Consider the following 23,924-nt stretch of genomic DNA (forward strand, 5'->3'; position numbering starts at 1 on the left):
CGACCACAATATGTAATGTGGATTGAAGAACATGGTATTCCGAGCCCAACTGGTCGATCACAAGACTGTGCAAAGCATGTGACTCGAAACAGTTAGGAACCTGGAACCACTGGATTGAGTTTGTAATGCTGTAGATTCACATGCTGTGCACTCTCCTGCTATTCGATGTTGGGTTCTGAATATTACAACTTTTACTTTCTTTTCAAAGTATTTTGTTTTTGGTTTCAAGTGTTGCTTCGTAGCACATGAAGTAAAAAGAGATAAAAGCTTTGCTGACCCTTCATTGTGAAGTGGCACCTCAAACACCAGCATCACTGACAACAAGTCACAAGTGACAGTTACTCCTTGTGGCACCACATGGTACAACCCAATTGGCCAAAGACAAGTCAACGTTTTATTAAATGAAAAAAACAGCATACAAACACAGAGATAAAAAACAACTAAGTAACAGACTCACTCGACACATTGCATACAGTTGAGCTGATATATCAAACAAGTTACCAAAGGGGTGTCTCTGGCCCTCTGGGGTGGAGGCACTGATGAAGGCATCTTTGTGGTGAGTTAGGAACCCCAGAAGTAGCCAGGCAGTGCATCTCGGTGACAGAGAACATTAAAAGATACCCGAACCCTAGTAAAAATGTAAAGTTGGTGCCTCAGACTCCTGTTGTTGCCCTGTAATCTGGATTAAGGAAGCGTACCCTGTCATACAGGGTGGTAGTGGCCCGCGGAACTAGCTTAAATTGTTGTCTTCAGAAACCCAGAACGTCTTTTTAAACAAGAGATTGTTGCTCTCATCTTTGGTTGCTTCATGCAGTAGGTCCCCCCTTTCAAATCCTGTTTGAGTAGGATGTCTACCAGGGATCTACCTCTTCCGCTCATACGTCATTAATACACAGGCAGCACTGTAAGCGTAGGCTCGCCACGTGAACCCCAGGTGACTGTTCACCACAGTATCCACTGCAATGTTCTAGCTCTGTAATGGTACATTGGTGTGGTTTGTCTTCAAAAATAGATAAAGTTGCAGAGGGTAGTGCCTGTTCTTATAAATGACACCCTCTGGTGCCAAGAGCTCTCGACCAACCACAAACGGTATAAACTTAAGAGGTAATAAAGGCTCCCCCACCCTGCAGCGTATGGATGGATGACCAGCCGGACCAGGTGGACACGGTCTTCCTGCGAGGGGGAAACGTTTTTTTTGTTCTTTCTGGCACACTCTGGCTTTTAGTGGGCATGCAGGGTAAAAGAAGAAGACTTTGCCGGAGGGGCAACGGGGGCTATGCAGTTCTCAACCCATCACGGTGTTCTTCTGTGCGTCTTTCACTTTCTCGAAGAATATGAAGTCCTGAAAGAAAAAAACACACAAATGGTAAGTGAGGTACAAGGTAGAGATGGGGGAGAAAGACAGGCCTAGCTTTCTGTCTAAGCATCACTCTTCAACCTCATAAATAGGGACCCCACTAGAACAGCATCCCTGCCTCTTCACTGACCCCCACCTCCACTGAAAGCATAGTACATTGCTACCAACACACCTTTTCTATAATTTCACCACCAAAACACCAGAATAGTGCCCCTTGGACATATCTGTTCTGGTCTCCTTTGCACTGCAGCAGCACACCTGCTGCTCTCACCTGCTTCCACGCCCAGAGGTTGCAAACCAACTTCTGCTCACACCCTTTGAAATAGTGACCCCTGCTACACACACAACACCTGTGCTCGCCTGGGTCAGCAGTCCCCAAGCCAAGCCTCTTGTCTGCTCGACATTCACTCTGCTCCAGGAAACTTGCACCCTCTAAACACTCCCTTTCACCTCTTCTTAAGCTGCCCTGTGACCACAACCCCCTGCTCGCCCTAGATATAGAAACACCATTCTGCTGTAACACATCCTGAACGTCTTTGAAAACACATCCCCAATCTGTGCGGGACGCCCTTCATAAACTAACTGCTCTGAGAATGGAAACCTGTTTCAGTCAAACACTCTCCATGAAATGCCCTGGGACTACAGTATTTTACCTCTGTTCTCACCTCCATTTACCGCTACAGCCAGATCAGTTGAACCCACATTCAGAGCGAGTGTCTTTGAGGTGGCAGCCCTCTGCCCCTTCTTTAGGCTCCAGCCCCCATCTTTGCCTTTTCCCTGCCATGCTTCAGCCCCAGATGCATGGTAACCCTCTTTCTCTGTTCTAACCCTACCCCTGCTCTGCTTTGGCTGCAGGTCCCCATCTCTTATCAAACATCACCACATGAGCTCCTCTGAGAGTGTAGAAGGCCATCGCTGATCCATTGACCTACGATGGTCATCAAATGGCTTCACGCCTGCCACCTCACACGAGGTTCCACCCCTCAATGGCAGTAATGCTTCTTACAGGAAATCCCGCCCGCCAGGAAGTTCTGCCTCTCATGGGTATACTCACAATCAGAAAGCAAGCACCCAGCAGCACAGCCTTGATCTTGACATCAAGGTCCACGGGAAACTGGATGCCGAAGTTGTCAGCGTCGGTGAAGACTTCCTTGATCAGCCCCGTCCACTGCTTGCTGATGCGCCCAACACTCCGAGACTCATCGGTCGTCTTCACCTGGGAAAGGGATGCCAAAACAGTAATTCAACGCAAGACTCTCAGCAGGATGGGGACCAGTGTGGCTACCAGGAAATAAGTCATGAAAGAAGGGGGCATGTTACTTTAGATGCACGCCACCTGGCATTAGTTAAAAGTAGCTGTAGCAATAAGAGAGTGCTCTCTCAATGCACTGAACAGCACCCTAAGATCAGCTATTGAGCTATGGGTGGAGTGCAAGGTGTGTTCAGGTAGGAAGGTTCACTATAGCTAGCTTACTAAATTCTACTGTAGGCCACTGACGGCTCACTGAAGCAGCAACGCTACCAAAGCAGTTCTGCAAAATGTACTCTTCTTTCAAGTGAAACATACCAACATGGTGAGAGACCCTCAGATCAGTTACAATGAGAAGATACTACTCCTAACCCACTGAGCCACAGTGACCACTGCCTGCTATCATGTGGTCAAGGTCTGGTCTGCTTATCTCAGCTCTGAGCTTGTTTGCGCTTAGAAACAAGAATTACGGACCCAACCACTAGATGGCGGAGTAATGCAATGATTGTGAATCCAGAAAAGATTCAGGCTGCAAAACCTGGGAGTTCTGCAGCTCTCTGCCCGCCTCTTCCATCTTGCCATCTCTCTGCACAAATGTCCTCACATAAGAAGTGAAGACAGGACGCGGAGGGCGGCACCAGAGAAATTAAGTTAGCATGAAATTTTAATTGAGCATCACTGGAAGAAAAGGTGGGCTTTGAAATATCACACATTAAATATCTTCCCCTGCTTGGGCAGTAATGAAGGTTTAACACAACCACTATGGTGAATGGAATATTCACTCTGTAAACCGGACATCCTCACTTGTCCCATCCTCAGCTGGGTGGGTTTATCGTGTGTCTACTGTTGATAGGACTTCCCCTCCCACCCTTTCCACATTTCTCCTCTCTTTAGGGAGAAGTTATTTTTTTTCTCCCCCCCTCCTGCCTGGCATGGATGCCAAGCCATCATGAGAATCCTCGTTCTCACCACTAGACATCCACAGACACCCCCTTCCTGCGTGCCAACCGTACCTCAAAGTTGACGTCGCTGCAGCAGTTGCAGGCCAGGCAAGGACCCACAATCTTCAGCACCGTTTCCTTGGAGGCGTTCTGGATGGAGAACTTGGGCAGACAGGCGTGCCAGTCTTGGACAATGTGACCAATGGTGGTGCCAGGCGGGGACTGAACCTCCAACTGCAATGTGTCAGCACAAATGTTGCATAAATGTAAGCATCACAAACACGGATCCCAACACTCCTGCTCCCACAGTCGCAACTTTGTATGCAAAACATTCCTCCGTCTCAGTGCTTACTGTAGCATGAGTGCACATCAATGAGACACACAAACTATGTGTGAGTACACTACATCATCAGCTGCTCCAAACTGTGTAACTACTCTCAAACCCAGATGACCCCTTAGACATGCTTCAACTCATACAAGTATAAGAGACTACCTTCAAGGTGCTAAGCCAGTTTGCCCAGCTGTAGGTGTGTCTTCCAGCCAGTCGAGGTAGTGCTGCTATTGAAGGCCGCAGTTCTGGACTATACCATTTAGGAGATGTTTTACTACTTTTAAGTGCATTTCTTCCACTTGTGCAACAGAAAACGTATTTCTCCTCTTATGTCTTCTGCAAAGCACGAACTTCTGGGAGCGCTGTAGGTTGTTAGTTGCAGTTCCCTTCACGCTCTAGTATGACATTTTCTGTTGAAGTTGTCAGTGCGACAGCTGACGGTGCACTTCTGCTTTTAACGACAATTCATGGCTCTCTAACAGGTTGTGTGACTCGTATGATGTCATTCCTGTATCCCCTCTTTCCGGCTTGTTGGTGGGTATGGTGCCCTAGCCTGAAAACAACAGAGCGGCTGAGGGCAAGTAATAGCCACTAGAGGCCTTCTGCTCCATCATTCCAATGTTTGTCTTTCCGTTTGTCCCTCTTTCATTTAGAACATTCTACCCTCAATGGGCAGAACATTCTATTAGCATTATAGCCCTTCTGCCTCCTGCTATATCAGTTGTTACATTTCTTCTCCCTTGATATAGGCCTTTGATGCTTACGATTTGGGTAGGAGGCCTTTAATGACTGTAGCAGCCCTCGGTAGAGGGCCGTATCACTGCCGGAGGCAGAGAGACTTCAGAGACCATTCTGTTACAGAGCACTGAGAAATTAACAAACATTTCCTCCTACCTCTCAAGTTAAAGGGAAAAAAACTTTATAAAAGTTATACCTTTCACTGCACTCCTCCTGGCCTAACATCTCCACATGGTATTTCCAAAAGAAACTAAAAACTTAATTTTATTTTTAATTCAAAGTCAGTTGGAAACCACGTCCCAAAGTAAAAAAAAGATATATTACATTCTTTCAGATCTCCAAAGTGACGTACGTGTCAGGCCAAACCTGGCCCTTCTGCTGGGTAGTGCAACAGCCATATGACTGAATGACTCCGGAAAATTAATACTTTCATACAATGGATCATGGTTTTAAAGTGAATTTGAAGTCGAAAAAAATAATAGCTTGTACTTCTTTTTTAAAAGCAACAAGTGGAGAATTTCTAATTGTGTGAGCGGTAGTGTGGTGAAGAACTAAGGAGGTCTGGTGAAGGTGATGGTGGCATCCGCACCGTGGTATCAGGCTTCACCTGTAAAGCGCACTGACTTTGGAAGGTGCCGCGTGAGGGACACGAAAAGGCTGAAGAAACTGAATGTTGCATTATTTTCGTGTACAATATTTTAGCCTGCTTGTCCAAGGTGAGGATTTTCTTTCACCATGAGGTGATACTGAATGTTAAAGAACTGTTTTTTATAAGTTGAAAAAAGTGTTGTTGAACAAAAAAAACTGATAATACTGAAACATCTCCAGGTGGTAGAGTTCCCCTTCATGTCGAATTCCAGAAGCAACATTCTGCACATCTAGGTTTATTCTTTAAAAAGGTGCTATCTAAGTATACCTATTGCCAGGTGCTGCTACCCCCATGTAGACTCCGAGACGAGCGTTCGGGTACTAGCTGTAAAATACCACATGGGTGCCTGGGTACTATCTGTACACTACAACATGAGCGCCAGGGTACTATCTGTACATTACTACAAAGCGCCTGGGTACTAGCTGTACATTAATACACAAGTGCCCTGGCACCAGCTGTGCACTACCACACAAGCCCCTGATTACTAACCGTACACTACTGCATGGGTACTAGCTGTACAATACCACACAAGCACCTGGGTACTAGCTGTACAGTACCACACAAGCACCTGGGTACCAGATGTACACTACCACACGAGCGCCTGGGTACTAGCTGTACATTAATACACAAGTGCCCTGGCACTAGCTGTACACTACCACACAAGTGCCTGATTACTAACCGTACACTACCGCATGGGGACTAGCTGTACAGTACCACACAAATTTCTGAGTACCAGCTGTACACTACCACCCGAGCTCCTGGGTACTAGCTGTACACTACCACACAAGAACCTGGGTACTAGCTGTACACTACCACACAAGCACGTGGGTGTTAGCTGTACACTACCACACAAGTGCCTTGGTACTAGCTGTACACCACCACACGAGTGCCTGGGTACTAGCTGTACATTAATACACAAGTGCCCTGGCACTAGCTGTACACTACCACCCGAGCTCCTGGGTACTAGCTGTACAGTACCACACAAGCACCTGGGTACCAGTTGTACACTACCACACAAGCACCTGGGTACTAGCTGTACACTACCACACAAGAACCTGGGTACTAGCTATACAGTACCACACAAGCACCTGGGTATTATCTGTACACTACCACACGAGTGCCTGGGTACTAGCTGTACATTAATAGACAAGTGCCCTGGCACCAGCTGTGCACTACCACACAAGCCCCTGATTACTAACCGTACACTACTGCATGGGTACTAGCTGTACAGTACCACACAAGCACCTGGGTACTAGCTGTACACCACCACACGAGTGCCTGGGTACTAGCTGTACACTACCACACAAGAACCTGGGTACTAGCTGTACAGTACGACAGAAGCACCTGGGTATTAGCTGTACACTACCACACAAGTGCCTGGGTACTAGCTGTACATTAATACACAAGTGCCCTGGCACTAGCTGTGCACTACCACACAAGCGCCTGATTACTAACCGTACACTACCGCATGGGTACTAGCTGTACAATACCACACAAGCACCTGGGTATTAGCTGTACACTACCACACGAGTGCCTGGGTACTAGCTGTACACCACCACACGAGTGCCTGGGTACTAGCTGTACACTACCACACAAGAACCTGGGTACTAGCTGAACAGTACCACACAAGCACCTGGGTACTAGCTGTATACTACCATAGGAGCGCCGGAGTACTACCTGTACATTACTACAAAGCGCCTGGGTACTAGCGGTACACTACCACATAAGCACCAGAGTACTATCTGTACATTACTACAAAGCGCCTGGGTACTAGCTGGACATTAATACACAAGCGCCTTGGCACTAGCTGTACACTACCACACAACTCCCTGATTACTAACCGTACTACCATAGAACCGCATGGGTACTAGCTGTACAGTACCACACGAGCACCCGGGTACTAGCTGTACAGTACCAACCAAGCGCTTGCATTTCTTCAATCTGACCAGTCAAGCTGGAGTTCCTATCTGAAGCCAGGATGAACTACACAAGTCAGTCATTTAGTGACCTCCGAATCACGACATCCTTAACTATATTGCTGACGTCTTGTGACCCCGGCAATGTTAATCTTCTCAAGTAAAAGTGTGCTGTGCCCAGAGTAGGGGATTTGTTACTACTCGGATACAAGCTATCATACCCTTCTTGCTTTCGAGCTCTGTTTTCAAGCGGTAGGGAGTACTTCTGCCTAACAAACAGCAGAGGAAAACCCCACCTACACAAGCCTTGAGACTGTTACAGATTCAAAAGTTGTGGTTGACCCTTTCGTCAAGTGGTTCCACCAAGTACTTGAAACATTTAGCCCCCTTCGACACCCTCTCGTGGGCACCAATTCCAAGGCGTAGAGCCTCCGGGGAGATTTTCTCCCCAAGACCCATCGTTTCGTGTCCTTCCTCATATTATTTTGCTACTCTGCTTGCAATCCGTAGCCTTTCCACAACTCGTAGACAGGCCGGGTGCCCTGCGAGTGCGGTGCAAACCCAATGTTACAGGTAAGTAACCTTTTCTTTTGGGACGCAAATCTGATTCACGAGTTTCGTAGGTTGCGCAGAGCATGACCTATTTCCACGCAGGAGAGTCACAGGTAATCACAAGTCTTTGCATTTCTTAACACCCCACTGAGATATCCTACCTGGCATTTGTGTTATAGGGTCCTCCTGTGCCATATTTTTTGCTGTTGAATAGCTTCAGGTGTGACATTGTCATGTTTCCGGGCCTCCTCAAATGTCACCCTAAAAATACTTTCTGGAGACCCAATATCTTTTGTCTGATTTGCAATAATTCTACCTCGACCGTATTAATAATGCCTTATGTGGTGTGTTAAACCGACCCTCTGGCTGTTCTGCACTTCGGATGCTCAGACGGTACCTTTTGCAAAGTTAACTTTGCTTTATTTTGGCACCATGCAAATCAGTGCCCTGATGCATAAAATCTGTACGTGTACTACCTACAGCTGTCAAGAGCTCCATCCACCGGGGGCCTGGCTCATGCTTTGCAAAACTCTGTGAATAGATCTGCAGCCGCACGGCTGGACTCTGTAAATGCCATGCCCCAGCTTTACAGGCTGGTATGTAGCCGACCACTTCCTTTGAGTACCATTGTTAATACCTTTCCTCTGTTAAGAGTGGTACCAGGGCTTCCTTTTTAAGATCCTAGCTGCTATTAAATGTACACCAGCATCCAACTCACTTAACTACCTTTAGCTGCATGTTCAATAGTAAACAAGCATTTGCAAAATAATGGGTCTTGCGTTTTCTCCAGTTAGACCTATTGGCGTTGTAAGTTCCTAACTGTACTTTTCTTGCCACATAAAATGAAAATGAAAAGTAAAACAGTTGACATAAGCGAGCCGATTCAAGCCGCCATGGCCTCCATGAGCAAGAGCGCGAAGGAGACACACAAAAGGAAAAAGAAGTTCGCTCAGTCAAATATATTGGCAGTCGTGCAATTATCCATGTAAAGGGTCGTCTGCAAGGTGGTAACAAAACCTCCCCTAGGAGGGACAAACATAAAGCATTTACCAAGGAAAAATAAGCTTTTACCAATGATAATGTATTTTTTTAAAGGCAAGCCAACGAACGAGTCAAAGTGATGGGCGTGATTAAAAGCCCACAATACTTACAACAGGTCAAAACACTTGCTGGCTTGACCTAAAAAATCATTAATGTTCCCAGATTAGCATTTTTTGTGCTTTTCACAGATAAATACAGACAGAAAACCATGTGTTTCCTGTCTGTATTTATTTTTAAAAGTGAAAAAATACAGAAAATTGTACTTCTAATGAGTGACTTCCTATTCTGTCTTTTGTGAAATCCAAGACAGCGTTAGAGCAGACACAAGCATGGGGAGTTAAAAAACAGATTACGATATATTTAAATACAGGCATATATTAAAATATATTTGTAGTAAAGTGCCAATATCTACCTGTTGGTGCAACGTTTTGCTATATTTGGCTGCTGCACTTTCTAAAACACGATAGGTATCAAAGTACAAGTGCATGTTTATCAGTTAAATTGATGTGTAAATGTATCATTTTCGACCCCACTTATTTTCACACCACAAAATAAATATGGATAAATACAGATGGAAATGCTAAAAAATAAATACCTTAAAACTGGGAGCCCTAAGGAAAATGTAAGGATTTTTTAATTGTGTCTATTTTCTTCGTATACTGTTCCATAATGCCCTCGTGGTTTCACATGTATGTATACTGCTACCGATCAGTGTTTGAGGACTTGTTCAAAATACCACAAATGGTCTCAGGAAGCCATGCTGGATGTGGGTTGGTACAGTCTCTAAAAGGGAGTGAATAGTTTATATATCTGTAGGTGTCAACGTCACCTTACCTTACAGGCCGATTGAATCGTTACGACCTTCCATTCAATCCTTTTGATCAGTGGTCGGGAGTGTGTCTGGAAAGGTCTACCGTATGGGGAATTTTAAGCCTGTCTGCACACAGGCCTTTCTTAGATGCACAGGAATCAGCTGAAGTGGAGTTCAGAGAAGGCTGGAATCCTCTCATCTGGGTCCTATGGAGCCAACTAGCGGGATCTGGTTGGCCAACATCTCTGCCTTCCCCTCCGCTGCCAACCTCAGAAGCTAAAAATCTTGGATTCAAGTTTGATAACCAACTTTCTTTCCAACCTCAGGTACTTGCAGTGGTAGGTTCCTGTATAGCTCTGCTCCACACCCTTGAGAAATTCCTCTTCCTGTTCCCAGGAAGAAGGTGGTTCCTTCGCTGGTGACCTTCAGAGTGACCCACTTCAGCGCTCTCTGCCTCGGGCTGTCTAAAGGCCTGCCTAGACCGTGTCGAGTAGTCCAGAACCCCGCAGTTCAGATCATTTTGAAGGTTCACGGTCACACTCCAATTTTTATCCATCTTCGGTCCCTTTATTAGCTGCCAGTTAAGTAGAAGATCCTCTGTAAGTCCTTGGTCCATCAAGCCCTCTCCTCTTCGGATCCTCGGTACCTCGGCTCTGGCCACGGCTACCTTGGCAGTAGTGCTGTGGGCCAGGCGGATAAGGAAAAGGGGATCACTGGAATTAGCTTCACTTTGAACTCCGAACCCTGGTCCAGAATCATTATTTTGCAAGAAATTGATAACATTGCTTTTATCTTCTCATTAATGGTGTTAAGGTTTATTTGTCCTTGGTAACACACTGGCTCGGGGCTCTCCTCGGAGTAGCTGTGCGCCCTATAAAACAGTTTAAATTATTCATTAATTTCGACACAGGAATGCAACACTGGCATGGTCTCTGCAGTGTTGCTTGAGAGGGCCCGCCGCTCTCTGAGAGCTGTAGTCTGCTCCTGTCGCGTGGGTGGAAGCAACGAGTACAGCTTTTAACTTACTCTTGTTGAAGTGGGAAACTGAGATGCTAGGGATGGCTACTCAGTGGTGCAAAGACCAATGTCCTCTCCATGTGCACGACCCTATGTATCAGGGACGAAAAGACCTTCTGCAGGGTCAGACATTATTTACAGAATCTGTTGTCAAGTGGTGTCTGACACTGTAGGTCTGGTGGCAAAGCCCTTTCTAATTTATTTATGTGTTTATTTTATTTTTACTTTCGATGTCTTGTTCGGTGTGGCCTGGTTTTATTTGCGGAAGGAACATGTCCTACTCTGGGTTCAAGAAATAGCTCTGTCTGGCCAAAAGTGTTTGAGGGTTCAAGTTTTCAAATTAAATAAGCTTTGGAGGTTGTAGGGCACTTTAGCCATTAGTTTTTAGGTTTTTTCATATGAGAATAATGTAAAGCACACCAGGTGAAGAATGCCAGGCACCCAGAAAAGTAGGTACACCACTGAAATAGACACATATAGTATCTGGACTGAATCCTTACGCATTACAACAGACTGATCCTGCAAGACCTCATGTTAATATTTGCTCTTCCCAAACCTTTGTTGTAGCCCAAGCAGGCTCTGTTGTAATGATCAACAATGTCTGTCTCATGGTTGGTGGTGCATGAGAGCACTTCCACCCCATAGGTTGTTTGAGTGTACAGCCAAGCTTCACCATTGGATGACGATGTGACATCTGCAGTTGAACAGACGCATGAGACGCTCTCAGGGCAGACTACGCTGGTGCTTATTGGGTGGTCCTTGAAGAGTGGCTTCTCTGCACCTTTGTGTACACTCAATTGTGTGGCCAATGGCGCCAAAGGAAAGTTGTGTTCCTTCACCGTGGTGGCAAAAAATTAGGTCTCTCTCTGCATTTTATACAGTTTATAAATCAGGTACTGCGCCCTCCGTGCTGGACTCACCTGGTGCACGGTGCTTCTCATGAACACCGATTCCACCCTCGTCTGAGCTCCTACCCTATAGACCCTAAAGGTCTTTGGGAGACACGTCTGGCACGTCCCAGTCCCATCCCCTTGTGTCAGTGAGGACAGCTGTTACAGAGGCTGTGTTTGTCCCTCTCCTCCGATAGCCTCTGGGGGCAGGCTGGGCCCCGCCGGAACAGAGTGGTCTTGTCTGCGCCTCTCAAATTTACACATCTAATTCACAACACTCAAGATTACAGCTGTGCTCAGCACGACCCGTCATTGACCCAGACATAAACACACATTTTTCCACCCACTGCCCCTTTGCAATAGTGCAGCACAAGCTCAGCTGTACAGTTTTTACAATAGTTAAAAATGAGTAGTCCTCATGGCTGCCTTAAGGGGACCGTTGTCAAATCTAGGTGCTGTGTGGGGTTCCGGATGCTCTAGGTCCATCGAGGGGGTCTGGTCATCATATCTGGGAGGGGGGAAGGGTAGCGATTGTTTAAGCCTAGGTAAGGGTGGTGCAGAGCCTGTGGACACAGCAGTCATGACTTTAAGTAGTGGGACCTGGGTCGGTCCAGCTGGCTGAAGGTCACTTATACTCATGCCCACTGCAGCATGGCTGAGATGTACTGGCTGAGCAGTGTATGGCTGATAGAACTGCAATGGAAGTATAATGTATGTGGTATTTGTGTAGCAAGACTCTCACCAACAGGTGGCACATAGGGTCAAAGAGATAGGAGGGGTCAGTGGTTCGTGTCCTGTTACTCCATCACCATGCACTGTTGCCTCAAGGAAAGTGTGGCACTGCTGAGATACACTGGCTGAGTGGTGTGTGGGCCCAAGTCCTACAATGGCAGGGGGATACAGACAGGAAAGGCCAACGGACTGACAGGAGCACAGTGCACGCTCCATCCCATGCACTGCTACCTACAGACCGGTCGGGGGACACCCCCGACAGTCCCTTTACCCGCAGCACAAGGTGACACCCCTACCCCATCTCACCTCCTGCAGGCAGCAGGGGCAGCAGCAGCTGGCACACTTGAAGGGCCGGATCAGGTGTATGATCTCGATGCCCGAGTTGTCGGTGATCTTCATGTTGAAGCGCCGCAGGGAGCCGCAGCAGTTGCGGGTGCAGCAGTCGTTCTCCTCCTTGGCGTAGAAGATCTTTTGGCCCATGCTGTTCCGGATCTCGTACTTGTTGTTGGTTTCGAAGCCAATGAAGGCTGTGGGCGACAAGAAAACATCCATTAATGCCGCGAGCTGGCACTGCCCGACAACTGCAACCCTGCTCCGAGATTGACCAATGAGGCGTCGGAGCATAGCTTAGATGGGTGGATGGAGAGACAGTCAAACAGACAGACAGATATATCACACACAACAGCTAACAGTCAGGTTATTCTAATCACCCACCCGGTACCTCCCTCTACACATGCCACCCACGAACATATGGTGTTCGTATTCTACGATAAGCACCAACTTTTAGTAGGTAGGGAAGAGCTATCTTAAATAGAATTAGGCTTTCCTGTTTTTAGTTTTTATTTGCTGTGCATTTCATGGGGTGTTTTTAATATTTCCCGAACTTTTTAAAAATTTTAAAAATCAGTGGTCATCAGTGTTTATTCTTTTTTGACTGTTTCTGCTGCTATAATGTCCAGAATCATAGTTTTAACACTAGTAACATTAGGAGGTGAGGGTGTGTTTTTTGTACACCCACAAGCTTACAGACTGCAATTTATGGCATTTCATCTTAAAATGTAGTTTGCTTTGCAACCCTGTTTACTTGAGGTCTGAATTCTACAGGAAAATCTAAGGGAATTATGAAAAATTCCTTTGTCTGCACAAGACTAAACACACTCTACTACGCATTTTAATGGATTGGACACAGAAGTCCGCAGATCAGCTGTAAGTTGGCGCGTGCCACCTGTATATAAACATAGCTTTATGTCGATTTATAAATGCTCTTACAAGTATGATGAATTAATCAGATATTATTAGGCAACTGATTAAATTTCATTAAGGTGCTTTTACAGTTGTGATTATTTATGTGGTTTTATGTACTAATTTGTGTAAATAAACTTATTTTTTAACTTGACTATACATAATCACAGAGATGGCGTCTTTCCAGTTCTTACAAAGAAATGTGCTTTCATTTTCTTCCTTCTCTCATTCATTTTTAAAGTCGATTGTTTATACTTCATTTCCTGCTCACAAAAACCTTCTTCGAACCCTTTCACTGAATTTGGTTTTTAAAGTTCTCTTTCATTATTTGTCTCACCTCCACACCCGTCTCAGTTTCCCAGCACTTAAGCGCCTCTCTCCAACAGTCCAGTCCCACGCCATGTCAAGGATGTGCATGCATGGGAATGCGGTTACATTCCAATGAGATTGGATTGTCGTAGTTAAAATGACAATGATGGATATTTAGCTCACCTTTCTGCTGTTCTCTTCTTCAAGCATATGGCAAAGATTTGCAGAACGAAGATTTCCACCTACGGCATGCAATATATATATAGTGGGGTGCTCCATGCACAGTTACTGCAAGTCAGGGTCACTCTCCTGTTCTTTGCCTTGAGATACCAAGAAAGAATTGGCCTAATAAATGTCGGTTTTACTGTCTGATCAGGGCCTATTCCTCTGTTCTACCTGTCTTAGGAGACAATACTGCTAATATAGCAAAATGCATACTGTTGGCTACAGGGACTTTGGTGACAACAAACTGTGCTCCTGTATGAAGAAGCAACTTAGAAAGTAAAAAACATTAGTCACTCGCAGGATATCTTGGGTCATTTGCATGTGCAATTCACACGGCGACTAATGCATTCTACGCAGGGCACACTTACAGTACACTTTACATCTTAAAGGGACTAGCACAGTCAATATGTAAACACTAAATGCAGTCAGAGTGTTCGTACAGGTGATGCTCCCAAGTGTCAAGCCTCACTGCAACACCATAAGTTCTAAGATTCTTTTATCAAGGCGGCAGTAAGAATGAAAGGTGTACTTTGTGATCCTTGAGCCCTGGGGCTGTATCTGTGCAAGTGTGCATGCTCGGAACAAGATCTGTACACCTGTTTATAAAACTATCATCTGCTGCACATGGTAGGACTCACAGAGTAGTGGCTGCGCCCTCACTGTCAGGTTTATGAGCACTAATGTCTACAGCTTATAAATTATCCCATAGATTCATGTATGCACTTAAAGGGCAGTTTCAATAAAACTAACTCATGGATATGGGCACTGAAAATGCTCGTGACATGGCCCTTGGTCCTTCTCTATGAAGGAATGGTGCTCCAATAGGCATGCTTTGTAGACCAACACAATGCAAATATATGAACAGGAGTGTTGTGTGCAGTATTTCATGGGAAGACATTGATTATAGAGGCCTCTGTATACACTGTGTTTGTCGCCACAAGTATGATCCCTGAGCTTTCAGGAAGCAAAGCTCTGTGCCACTCTTTGTGAAAGAGGATAGAATCATGGAGGTGCTCCGTGGCCTCCACTCAAACATGCTGGCCACTATGCAGCACATCGCAATGAACAATGAGCTGAACGTCATATGATGTAAGCCATGCTCCCAAGATGGGAGTGGGTGTAGGTCGTAGGGACCGAGGGAACTTACGGAGATCCACAAGGGCATACTAGGTGGCTTAGCATGGCCGACATGGCCCAGAGAAGAAGCATCCATCACACAAACGGGCTTAGAAGTACTTGCTTCATTTCTAGTGTTTGATATGAGAGGGCCAAATCAGTAGAAGTGTAGTACGATCCAGTGTTTTGCAGTTTCTATTGAAAAACCAATTTTCCCCCGGAGGTGTTTTATCAGTTATAATAGGTTTTAACTGGAAACTAGAAATTTAATTTATAAATGATAACCACGAACCATCAGTTCACAGAGTGTCAGCGAGCAGACACTTTGTGGGACTGTGTGGGTAAGTTAGGAGGCGCTATACCCCTAGATTCTTTCAATCAGTCCTTGAGTCACACATGTCCATACTGAGTAACATCTGTACGCTGCATTTTATTCTCCCCTACACGTGAGAGGCAAGAGTGCGCTGCAGGAACAAATATGAGGCCTAACTGTGTGAATGCACCCAAACATTCATCTTCTCTTACTAGGGATAAAAGAAACTCACCTTCTATGAGTTCCACCTTCTGGTGAATTAAAATCTGATCAATCTGTAGAAAAAAAGAGAGAAAGAAACATTTGGTTAGAGACACCAGAGAGTGGCAGTGCGAGACCCAATACCAGTAAACAGGTGTTGTGTATCTCGAGATTCTTGCAATTTTGTTTTTAACTTGACTCTTCCTCGCTCACAAAGTGATAAAACATTACACTCCTCCCCCACTATTCCCACATCTGTGCAGAGGTCTATCTCATCGCTCTCCTTCATCCAGTCCGCTCCCTGTTCACTCCTCCCAAGCTCCAGCTATCCTCCTCTTGCAGTGGTTGTCATCTCTAGTGTGTCTTCTTGACAGGCAGCAGTTTCACTAGCTGCCTTCTCATAGCAATGACACAGCCCCCTCTCTCCCCATCTCTCTTACAGATGTGGTGACCTCTTATAGAAATACAATGCTTTGGGTGGTCGCCTCACCCTACACATTAAAAAACCCTTCTGGCCAGGGCTGCAGAGGCTTCTCTACCAAGTAACATAAAACATGAGGACTGCAGTCCCTGCACCCTGTAAGTGATGCCTCTTAGGAGAAGACTGGAGTGGTTGTCCCATCCTAGCCAGGAAGAACCCACTTGCACGCCAGGGCTGCAGAGGCGTCCTCACCAGGTAACGTCATATTCCACGAAATGTGAAGCCTGCAATTCATGCACTCTCTGGTTAATGAACTCTTGGAAAGGCTGGAAAGAATGGAAAGGCTGTTGCATCCTGGGCATAAATACCCGTCTTGCATGCCAGGGATGTAGAATCATTCCAACAAATAAGGCCGGGAATTGGCCCATGGGTTAAATATACATGCGTGGGGCGGTCATAGAAGAGTGATCTAAATTAATTCACTGAAAGCAAACAAAACCCAGTTAAAAGCTAATATGACCCAGTGCTGAGACCACCTGCCAGTCTCATACTGGAAGCTAGTGGTAGAAAGGAAGGCTATCCCCCTTCAATTATGTTAAGTACAGGCAGATATCCTGTGCAGGCTGAAGACAGGCTACATCTTAGCTTGCTTAGCACTGATGCTGCGATCACAGCACCTTCGTGTCTGGCGAGTGAGATGGAATTTAACAGAAAGAGACTGGTACAAGGACAAGTCTGTCCAGCTGCAGCATCAGCAGCCATACATATGGCTATTCTCGAGCTCTGAGAGGGGGTGCAAATGATTAGGCACCCCGTGGGGCGTAGAAATCAATAGTGCAACAGGTGCAGTGCGGCCCGCTTTTCACCAGCTGGCCCCACATGCCTCTCTCTGGCACTCTACAGTCTACCATCTCTCTGGCACTCCACACTCCTCCCTCTGCCAGACACCATGCACCCTCGCCCTCCACACCCCCCTCTCTGCTCCCTTGCCTCGGTCTCCCACAATCCTCCCTTTGGCCACACTGGCTCGGTTGCACCCCCCCCCCCCCACAGTCCACCCACCTGCCCCCACATTCTAGAATGTGGCTTCACTAACTAATGTCTCTTCCCCCATACTCCACACATCTGTTCCCCTGCCCACCACACTCTGCTTTCTGATTCCCACAGCCCTCCTACTGTCCCCCAACAATCTATCCTTAAGGTATCCAACATCCATCTCACTGCCCCCACACTCCCCGCAAAAATCCACCATTTGGCTTCCAACATTTGTCCCACTGAGGCTTCCACACTCCCCCTCTCGGCCCCCATGCTCCTCCACCCCAGGCAGAGAGGGAAGTGACGTATACTGCACCTGTGTGAGGTACTCCAGCCCTGGGGGGACAGCGTTGGTGACTGGAACGTAGGGTGTGATGGCTCCATGCGGATCCTGTCCCGGGGGGCGCTGTGGCGAGACCCCAGGCTCTGGAATCGGATGCACTTGAGGAGGGGCTTGTGGTGACATGCTGACTCCGGGGTTTGAGGGGTAGACGCTGAACCCCGGAGCGGGTGCTGGCTGTGCAGGGTCCGGTAAAGGATAGGGCTGCTGCTTCACGGGGTAGGGGGGCATAGGGTACCCCTCAGGCTGTGGGACCGGATAGCCAGGCTGAGGCACATGATAGCCAGGCTGCGGAGCGGGGTATCCGGGCTGTGGTCCTGGATAGCCAGGCTGTGGCACGGGGTACCCTGGCTGTGGGGGCCCATAGCCAGGCTGGGGGCCTGGGTAATCTGCAATTCAAACAAAATTGATTTTTTAAGCTTTTGTCCAAAAAGAAAAGATTTAAACTTCTGCAACAGAACGTGGTATTGGGCAGTGTGACCCCTTTACAGCAACATCAGACCTGCAAAGCTAAGGATATTTTTCACTGCTTTAGTGTAATGGCAGAAGGGGGCCTGGCCTTGGCAAAGGGTTGAGGCCACGTCAAGTGGTGCTCTGGACTCCCTGCTCTGTCTAAATAGCCACTGCTACCCCCCCCCCCACCCCCCCACTATTAGGCAACCAATCAGGCATCACCTGCCCATAGCTTGGGGATATTTTAACTTGAGCCCAGTTGTGAGAAGCCTTCCCATCTGAGCTGGAAATCTCTCCTTTGCAAGGGTTTCCAGCTCACCATATAATTCTGCCTCTTCACTGTGTGACCGTGTGATGAGGCATGAATTTGTGAGTCACACCAGCACCGTGTGAGATGGCAGGCCAGCAACATCCAACATACATGCACAGCACTCTGGGCCTGATTACAACTTTGGAGGAGGGGTTAATCCGTCCCAAATGTGACGGATATACCACCAGCCGTATTACGAGTTCCATAGGATATAATGGACTCCTAATACGGCTGGTGGTAAATCCGTCACTTTACTGTCACTTTTGGGACGGATTAACACCTCCTCCAAAGTTGTAATCAGGCCCTCTGAGCTGAGATGCAAACACAGTGTACTCTGAGTGCACACACCAATGCAGCACAAAACTCTGGGTGCATTCAAAACACACAGCACTTTCTGAGTGCATATACAAACGCAGCACACTGCTCTCAACAACAGAGCACGATCTTGGCCTACCAGCAAGACTATTTTTGGTTCCAGAAACGTGACCTGCTTTTCTTTTTCCAACTTTCACAAAGATCACCTCAAGCTTTGACCTACAAACCTCCTACTCTTTGTCACTGTATTAACTTCAAGTTTGTAACCATGTCTGTGTAACTATTAAGGTGGTCCCTGCTGTTCAGCTTCTCCTGCAGTGCCTTTGTTTGTGATCTGAGAAAGTTTCCAGAAGAAACCATAATGACATCACAACAACATCTTCGTCACTTCCGCCGCTGTTAAAGAATGTGACGTCAGGTAGAGATAAGCAGGTCACGTCTTTAAAGATCAGGCTTGTTTGTAATCATTAAGAAAAAGAATACACCAAAAATGGCTCCATGTATTCCACGTACATACCTGCACAAGCATGGGTGGCCATACTGGAATGTTTCTAATAATAAAAAAATATCCGAAGAAGGCAGTCGAGGCGTGCACGTGAGTGAGCATGATCTCTGACGCACCAACAGCCATTTTGGCATTCTTTTTTGTTTATTTTATTGACTATTCCAAGATGGCTGACCACCATTTCAGAATATATATTTTTTTTAAAGAAAAAAAAGATGTGCAATGCCTCGCAAAACAAAATAAGGAAACGAACCTGTGAGCAGATTCCTGCTGCCAGATCCCCACTAAAATAATTTAAATTTTTTAAACATAATAAAGTGGGTGGGGAGGCGCCGGAAGCAAATACAAGTATGAAACTAAGCAGCCCTGAAGCAGTCTGGAGATGCCGAAAAGAAAGAATTATTTAAAAAAAAAAATCAAAGTTATTTGAGAAAATCCAACGAAGCAGGGGAAGGTGGAAAGGGACAGGGACCAAGGGATGAGTGGGGGGCAGCAGGTGGTGGCAAAAACACAGAGAGAGAACGAGGTGAAGGGGACTCACCCCTATGGAGTGCTGAAATGAAATAAAATAGTTCCCTGATGTCAGAAGAGGAAAGGCGCAACTCATTCAATTAAAAAGATGATAGAGCAGAAATGCTCCAGGGGCGGGGCAAACACAAGAATAGGGAGGAAAGCCAATGATTCAAGGGCTTACCAGATAGGCAATAAATCTATCAATCATGACTACAGCTGACCCAAAGCCCATTCTGTGTATTATTATACTTCATAGAATACGTCTTGTACAGCAGATAGCTAGAGTTGTCGCGAGGTTAGACCTAAAAAAAAGTGACCTCCCTGTAACACCTGTTCAGCAGTTTGAGACAACTCTTGAGTGACCTGTGGAGGGGCGACTGGAATGTCCCTGGATGGTGTATAGCTATGACCAGGGCTTAATTTGTGCACATATATATAGTAGTCTACCACATGATAGAGGTGGCAGATTATTATTATTTTTTTTTAAAAAAACACAGAAGCAAAACGTTTAACAATTCAGTCAATATGTAATTTCAAAACGAAAAATACCAGGGTGCTCCGGCCATTCTTAAAGCTGTGGGTCACCCATGGCTCCAGCCCAGTAGTTCCCAACCTTTTGACTTCCGTGGACCCCCATTTTATCAATACTGGAGCCCGGGGACCCCCACTGAATCATTATTGGAACACGGGGACCCCCAAGGAGTCATTACTGATAGCTGGGACCTAATATTACAAAAAAATTTAAGCAGCCGCGGACCCCCTGAGGAGGCTTCGCGGACCCCCAGGGGTCCCCGGCCCACAGGTTGGGAACCACTGCTCCAGCCTATTGGGGGGGGTGGGGCTATGATAGAGCCAGGCCTGCTCTGCAGATGCTCTTGCCCTGATGACCTTTAATAGTTCTTAAGCAGATTGTTTTAATTACGGTTTTCTTTCATTTATTTTAATGTGGGTGATGCATGAGAACCTACTACAGACATTTCGCAGAGAAATTGTGTTTATGTTTCATGCAACATACATAAAAAAAATATTTTCGTTGAAAACAGGACCTCACATATGAGAAATAAGGGGGTGTCATAAATTATTTATAGTAATATTAGGGAACTGCTGGTGTGTTACAATATTGAATAAACCACTATCCCTGAATATTAGATGTGAACACATTTAGAATTCGGACCAGGGTGCCCTGCACTGTGTGTGACCTGGACAAAGAGGGCATGAAAGAGCTGAAAGTGGATCAAAGATGTTCCGAACAGGGCACCCCTAAGAAGTTTAGCCCAGGGCCCCCAAAACCCGTAAGTTGTCCCTGGAGACAGCGGGTTTTCTCTGCACGGCCGGCGGCGTGCGGCGTCTGACAGGGATGTTTGCTCCCTGACAGTTTCTTGGAGGGCGTTTTCGGCACCGGGCGCCGCTTTGCACGTGTGTTTGTGTTTCCAGCTCCCCGCCGGGATGGGCCGGGCACTGCCCAGGTATGCAGTCCGACCTGCAGGGGCCCTGCCCTCGCCTGCTCGAGGAAAACCCGTGAGTCACGGCTGGCACCAGGCCAGCCCGCTGGGACCGGCCGAGGGTGGGGGTGAAGGGCCCTGTACACCGGGACCAGCCCCCTCTGCACACCCAGCCCTCGGCCGGAGGGTGTACCCGTGCGCCAGCGCCCCCCCCCGAACACCCTACAGATGCCACCCTATACCCCACTACCAAGTCACTTTAGACATCCAGCCCTACAGGAGAAACGCCCTGTATCCCTGTATTGTCTCCTTTGCCCATGCAGTCCTACAGCTGACCGACCCTGTACCGGGATTGTTTCACACTCAGCCCTCCAGGTTAGAGACTTTGTAACCCTGGACCAGTGCACACTGGCCCTACGGCTAGAGTGTCAGGGTCATATGAGACCTTGCATTCCAGTGCCAGGCCCTTTAACTCATCCAGCCCTACAGATGGTGGACCCTGTATCCCAGTACCAGTCCCCTTTACACATCCAACGCCTGCCTGCTGTGGTGGGGGGTGCGGAGGGGCCTCTTCAGACCTCCTCTGACGTGGCAGCGGAAATCAAAGACTCCAGCTATTGACTCAGCCCGACAAAGAGCCGGTAACCCCATCCCTCCCGGAGCCAGGCTGCAGACAGGGGGCCCGGGGTGGGCTCCGCTTACAGGAGCAGGTGCGAGGCGGCAGCCGGGGGAGGGGAGGGCACCGGCCATCTCTCTTAGTTAAGAGCTCTACCCCTGAGGCGAAGGGGCAGCTCCTGCCACTAACATCCAGGCTACTAGTTAAGAACTCTACCCCTGAGGTAAAGGATCCTGCCACTAACATCCAGGCTACTAGTTAAGAACTCTACCCCTGAGGTAAACGAGCAGCTCCTGCCACTAACGTCCAGGCTACTAGATAAGAACTCTACACTGGGGTAAAGGAGCAGCTGCTCCTATCACTAACCCAGGCTACTAGTTAACAACCCTACCCTGAGTTATAGGGACATCTCCCATCACGAACCACATACTACTACTTAACAGCTCTACCCTGAGGTAAAGGGGCATCTCACATCATTAACCACCGGCTACTAGTTAATAACTCTACCCTGAGGTAAAGGGACATCTCCCATCAGTAACCACTGGCTACTAGTTAACAGTTATACCTTGAAGTAAAGGGGCATCTCCCATCCCTAACCACACACTACTAGTTAACAGCTCTACTCTGAGGTAAAGGAGCAGCTCCCATCACTAACCCCAGACTACTAGTTAAGAGTTCTACTTCTAACATAAAGAAGCAACCCACTTACTCCCCACAGCGCTCCTCACAGAACTAGCTTTTATAGAGTTAAGGGAGAGCTTCTTTCTCAGACCTCAGTCTCTTTAGTGAGCACTCAGTTCAGAGCCCTCCCTCCGCCTTTGAACACGTTTGTCCCACACAGCTGCTGACTCAAGAAAAAGGAAAGCAAAGGAAATGCAGAACTAATTATAAAACACAGAAGATCAGATTATCTCCCTGAGGCATGAGCATCAGAATAAAAACTGTCAACAAAAGGGTTCTCTCCTACAACTAGTACTGATTCCACTTTTCAAAAGGCACCCTGGACAATCGAAGAGGGTTGTAAACCTCTACCTTCACAGAGAAAAAGGAGTGCACTTTACCCCTTCGCAAAAAGCAGAAATGACTTACTTCCAAAAACAAAGTGGTAAGAAAACATTAAACACATGGAACAAAACTCAGATCTTAGCTAAAGAGTTATTCTTGGGTCGACCAATCACAACTGCCTGGTGTCCACCTTCAGAGAGCTGGCCACCATGTCCAAGTTTATCAATCACCCCTGCCTGCAGTCCACCTTCCAAGACCTGGTCCAGCTCCCTCAGGTCCACCACTCAGAACTGACTGCAGTCCACCGTCCGAGAGCTCGACACCTTGCCCAGGTCCAAACACAGATGCCTGCAGTCCACCTTCCAAGACCTGGCCACCTCGCCCACGTCCATCAATCACAGCTGTTTGCAGTCCACCGTCAAGGAGCTGGCCATCATCAGGGCAACCAATCACAACTGCCAGTAGTCCACCTTCCAAGATCTGCCCCACCTCCCGCAGGAGGCCACCAATCACAACCACCTCCTGTCCACCTTTCTAGAGCTGGCCCAGCTTCCACAGGTCCAATCCCAAGTGCCAGAAGAATACGGCCAGCAAATCAAAAATGCCTCCAGTCCATGGTCCACCAATCACAACTGCTTGCACTCCACTTTTCAAGAGCTGGTTCATCTCCCTTAGGACCATCAATCACAACTGCTTTCAGCTCACCACCTGCAGCCCACCTTCCACTTACAAGGCATGACCCACCTCCCCCAGGCTTCCCATCTTATCTTCAGGGTCACTTGAATTGTGTCACAACAGAGTACCACATTATGCAACACTGAATAAATTATGTGACAAAAGGTTAAATATGTAAATTATTGTTTAGCTATTTTGATGTCACTGAAATTACATCTTTCATAAAGCAAAAGCTACACACATTTAACACATCCTAGTCAAAATATAATTCACCAACATTTAATAATGTCGTCTTTCAGGGAGGCGCAGGAGCACCATTATATTGCCAGCTAGTGCTAGCTTCCTGCTTTTTGCCTTTGTCAATGCTTGTTTTTTGTAACCATCATAGTTTTTTTTTTAACTTTATTTTCGCGGAGCAGCCATGTTTTTTTCAATATTAAAAATAAATGACTAAAAGCATAACTGTTATTTTGGTTTCAAAAAGCCTGCACTGTATTAGTCCCTACTAGTGAAGCACTACTTTGTGTGTGGATGTGCTCCTTGTGAAAGGGCGGGATGCCGTCTCTCACAGTGACGTTTGCTACTGGCTGAAGAGGGTGGACCCACTGCCTCTTCTTGTATGCTGCAGTAAATAGAGGAAAAACCTAAACAACCCAACAGCAGA

General features: G+C 47.0%; 1 protein-coding gene across 3 annotated transcripts in view; it reads right to left on the reverse strand.

Moving 5' to 3' along the window:
- Nucleotides 1-371: 371 nt before the first annotated feature.
- The window catches only part of LOC138266885 (phospholipid scramblase 2-like), a 70,593-nt gene continuing 47,040 nt past the window's right edge, over nucleotides 372-23,924 (reverse strand). For 2 of the 3 annotated variants that reach the window (XM_069215611.1, XM_069215612.1), the window contains 6 exons: nucleotides 17,403-17,815; nucleotides 15,662-15,704; nucleotides 12,531-12,751; nucleotides 3,620-3,781; nucleotides 2,412-2,573; nucleotides 372-1,342 (listed from right to left, as the gene is read on the reverse strand). In XM_069215611.1, the coding sequence (XP_069071712.1) occupies nucleotides 1,286-1,342; nucleotides 2,412-2,573; nucleotides 3,620-3,781; nucleotides 12,531-12,751; nucleotides 15,662-15,704; nucleotides 17,403-17,815 (1,058 nt within the window). In that variant the 3' untranslated portion in view covers nucleotides 372-1,285. The remainder of the gene's footprint in view (nucleotides 1,343-2,411; nucleotides 2,574-3,619; nucleotides 3,782-12,530; nucleotides 12,752-15,661; nucleotides 15,705-17,402; nucleotides 17,816-23,924) is intronic. The other variant, XM_069215613.1, reaches the window with a different exon arrangement.

This window comes from Pleurodeles waltl, chromosome 12 (assembly GCF_031143425.1).
Source record: "Pleurodeles waltl isolate 20211129_DDA chromosome 12, aPleWal1.hap1.20221129, whole genome shotgun sequence".
NCBI classification, from domain to species: Eukaryota; Metazoa; Chordata; class Amphibia; order Caudata; family Salamandridae; genus Pleurodeles; species Pleurodeles waltl.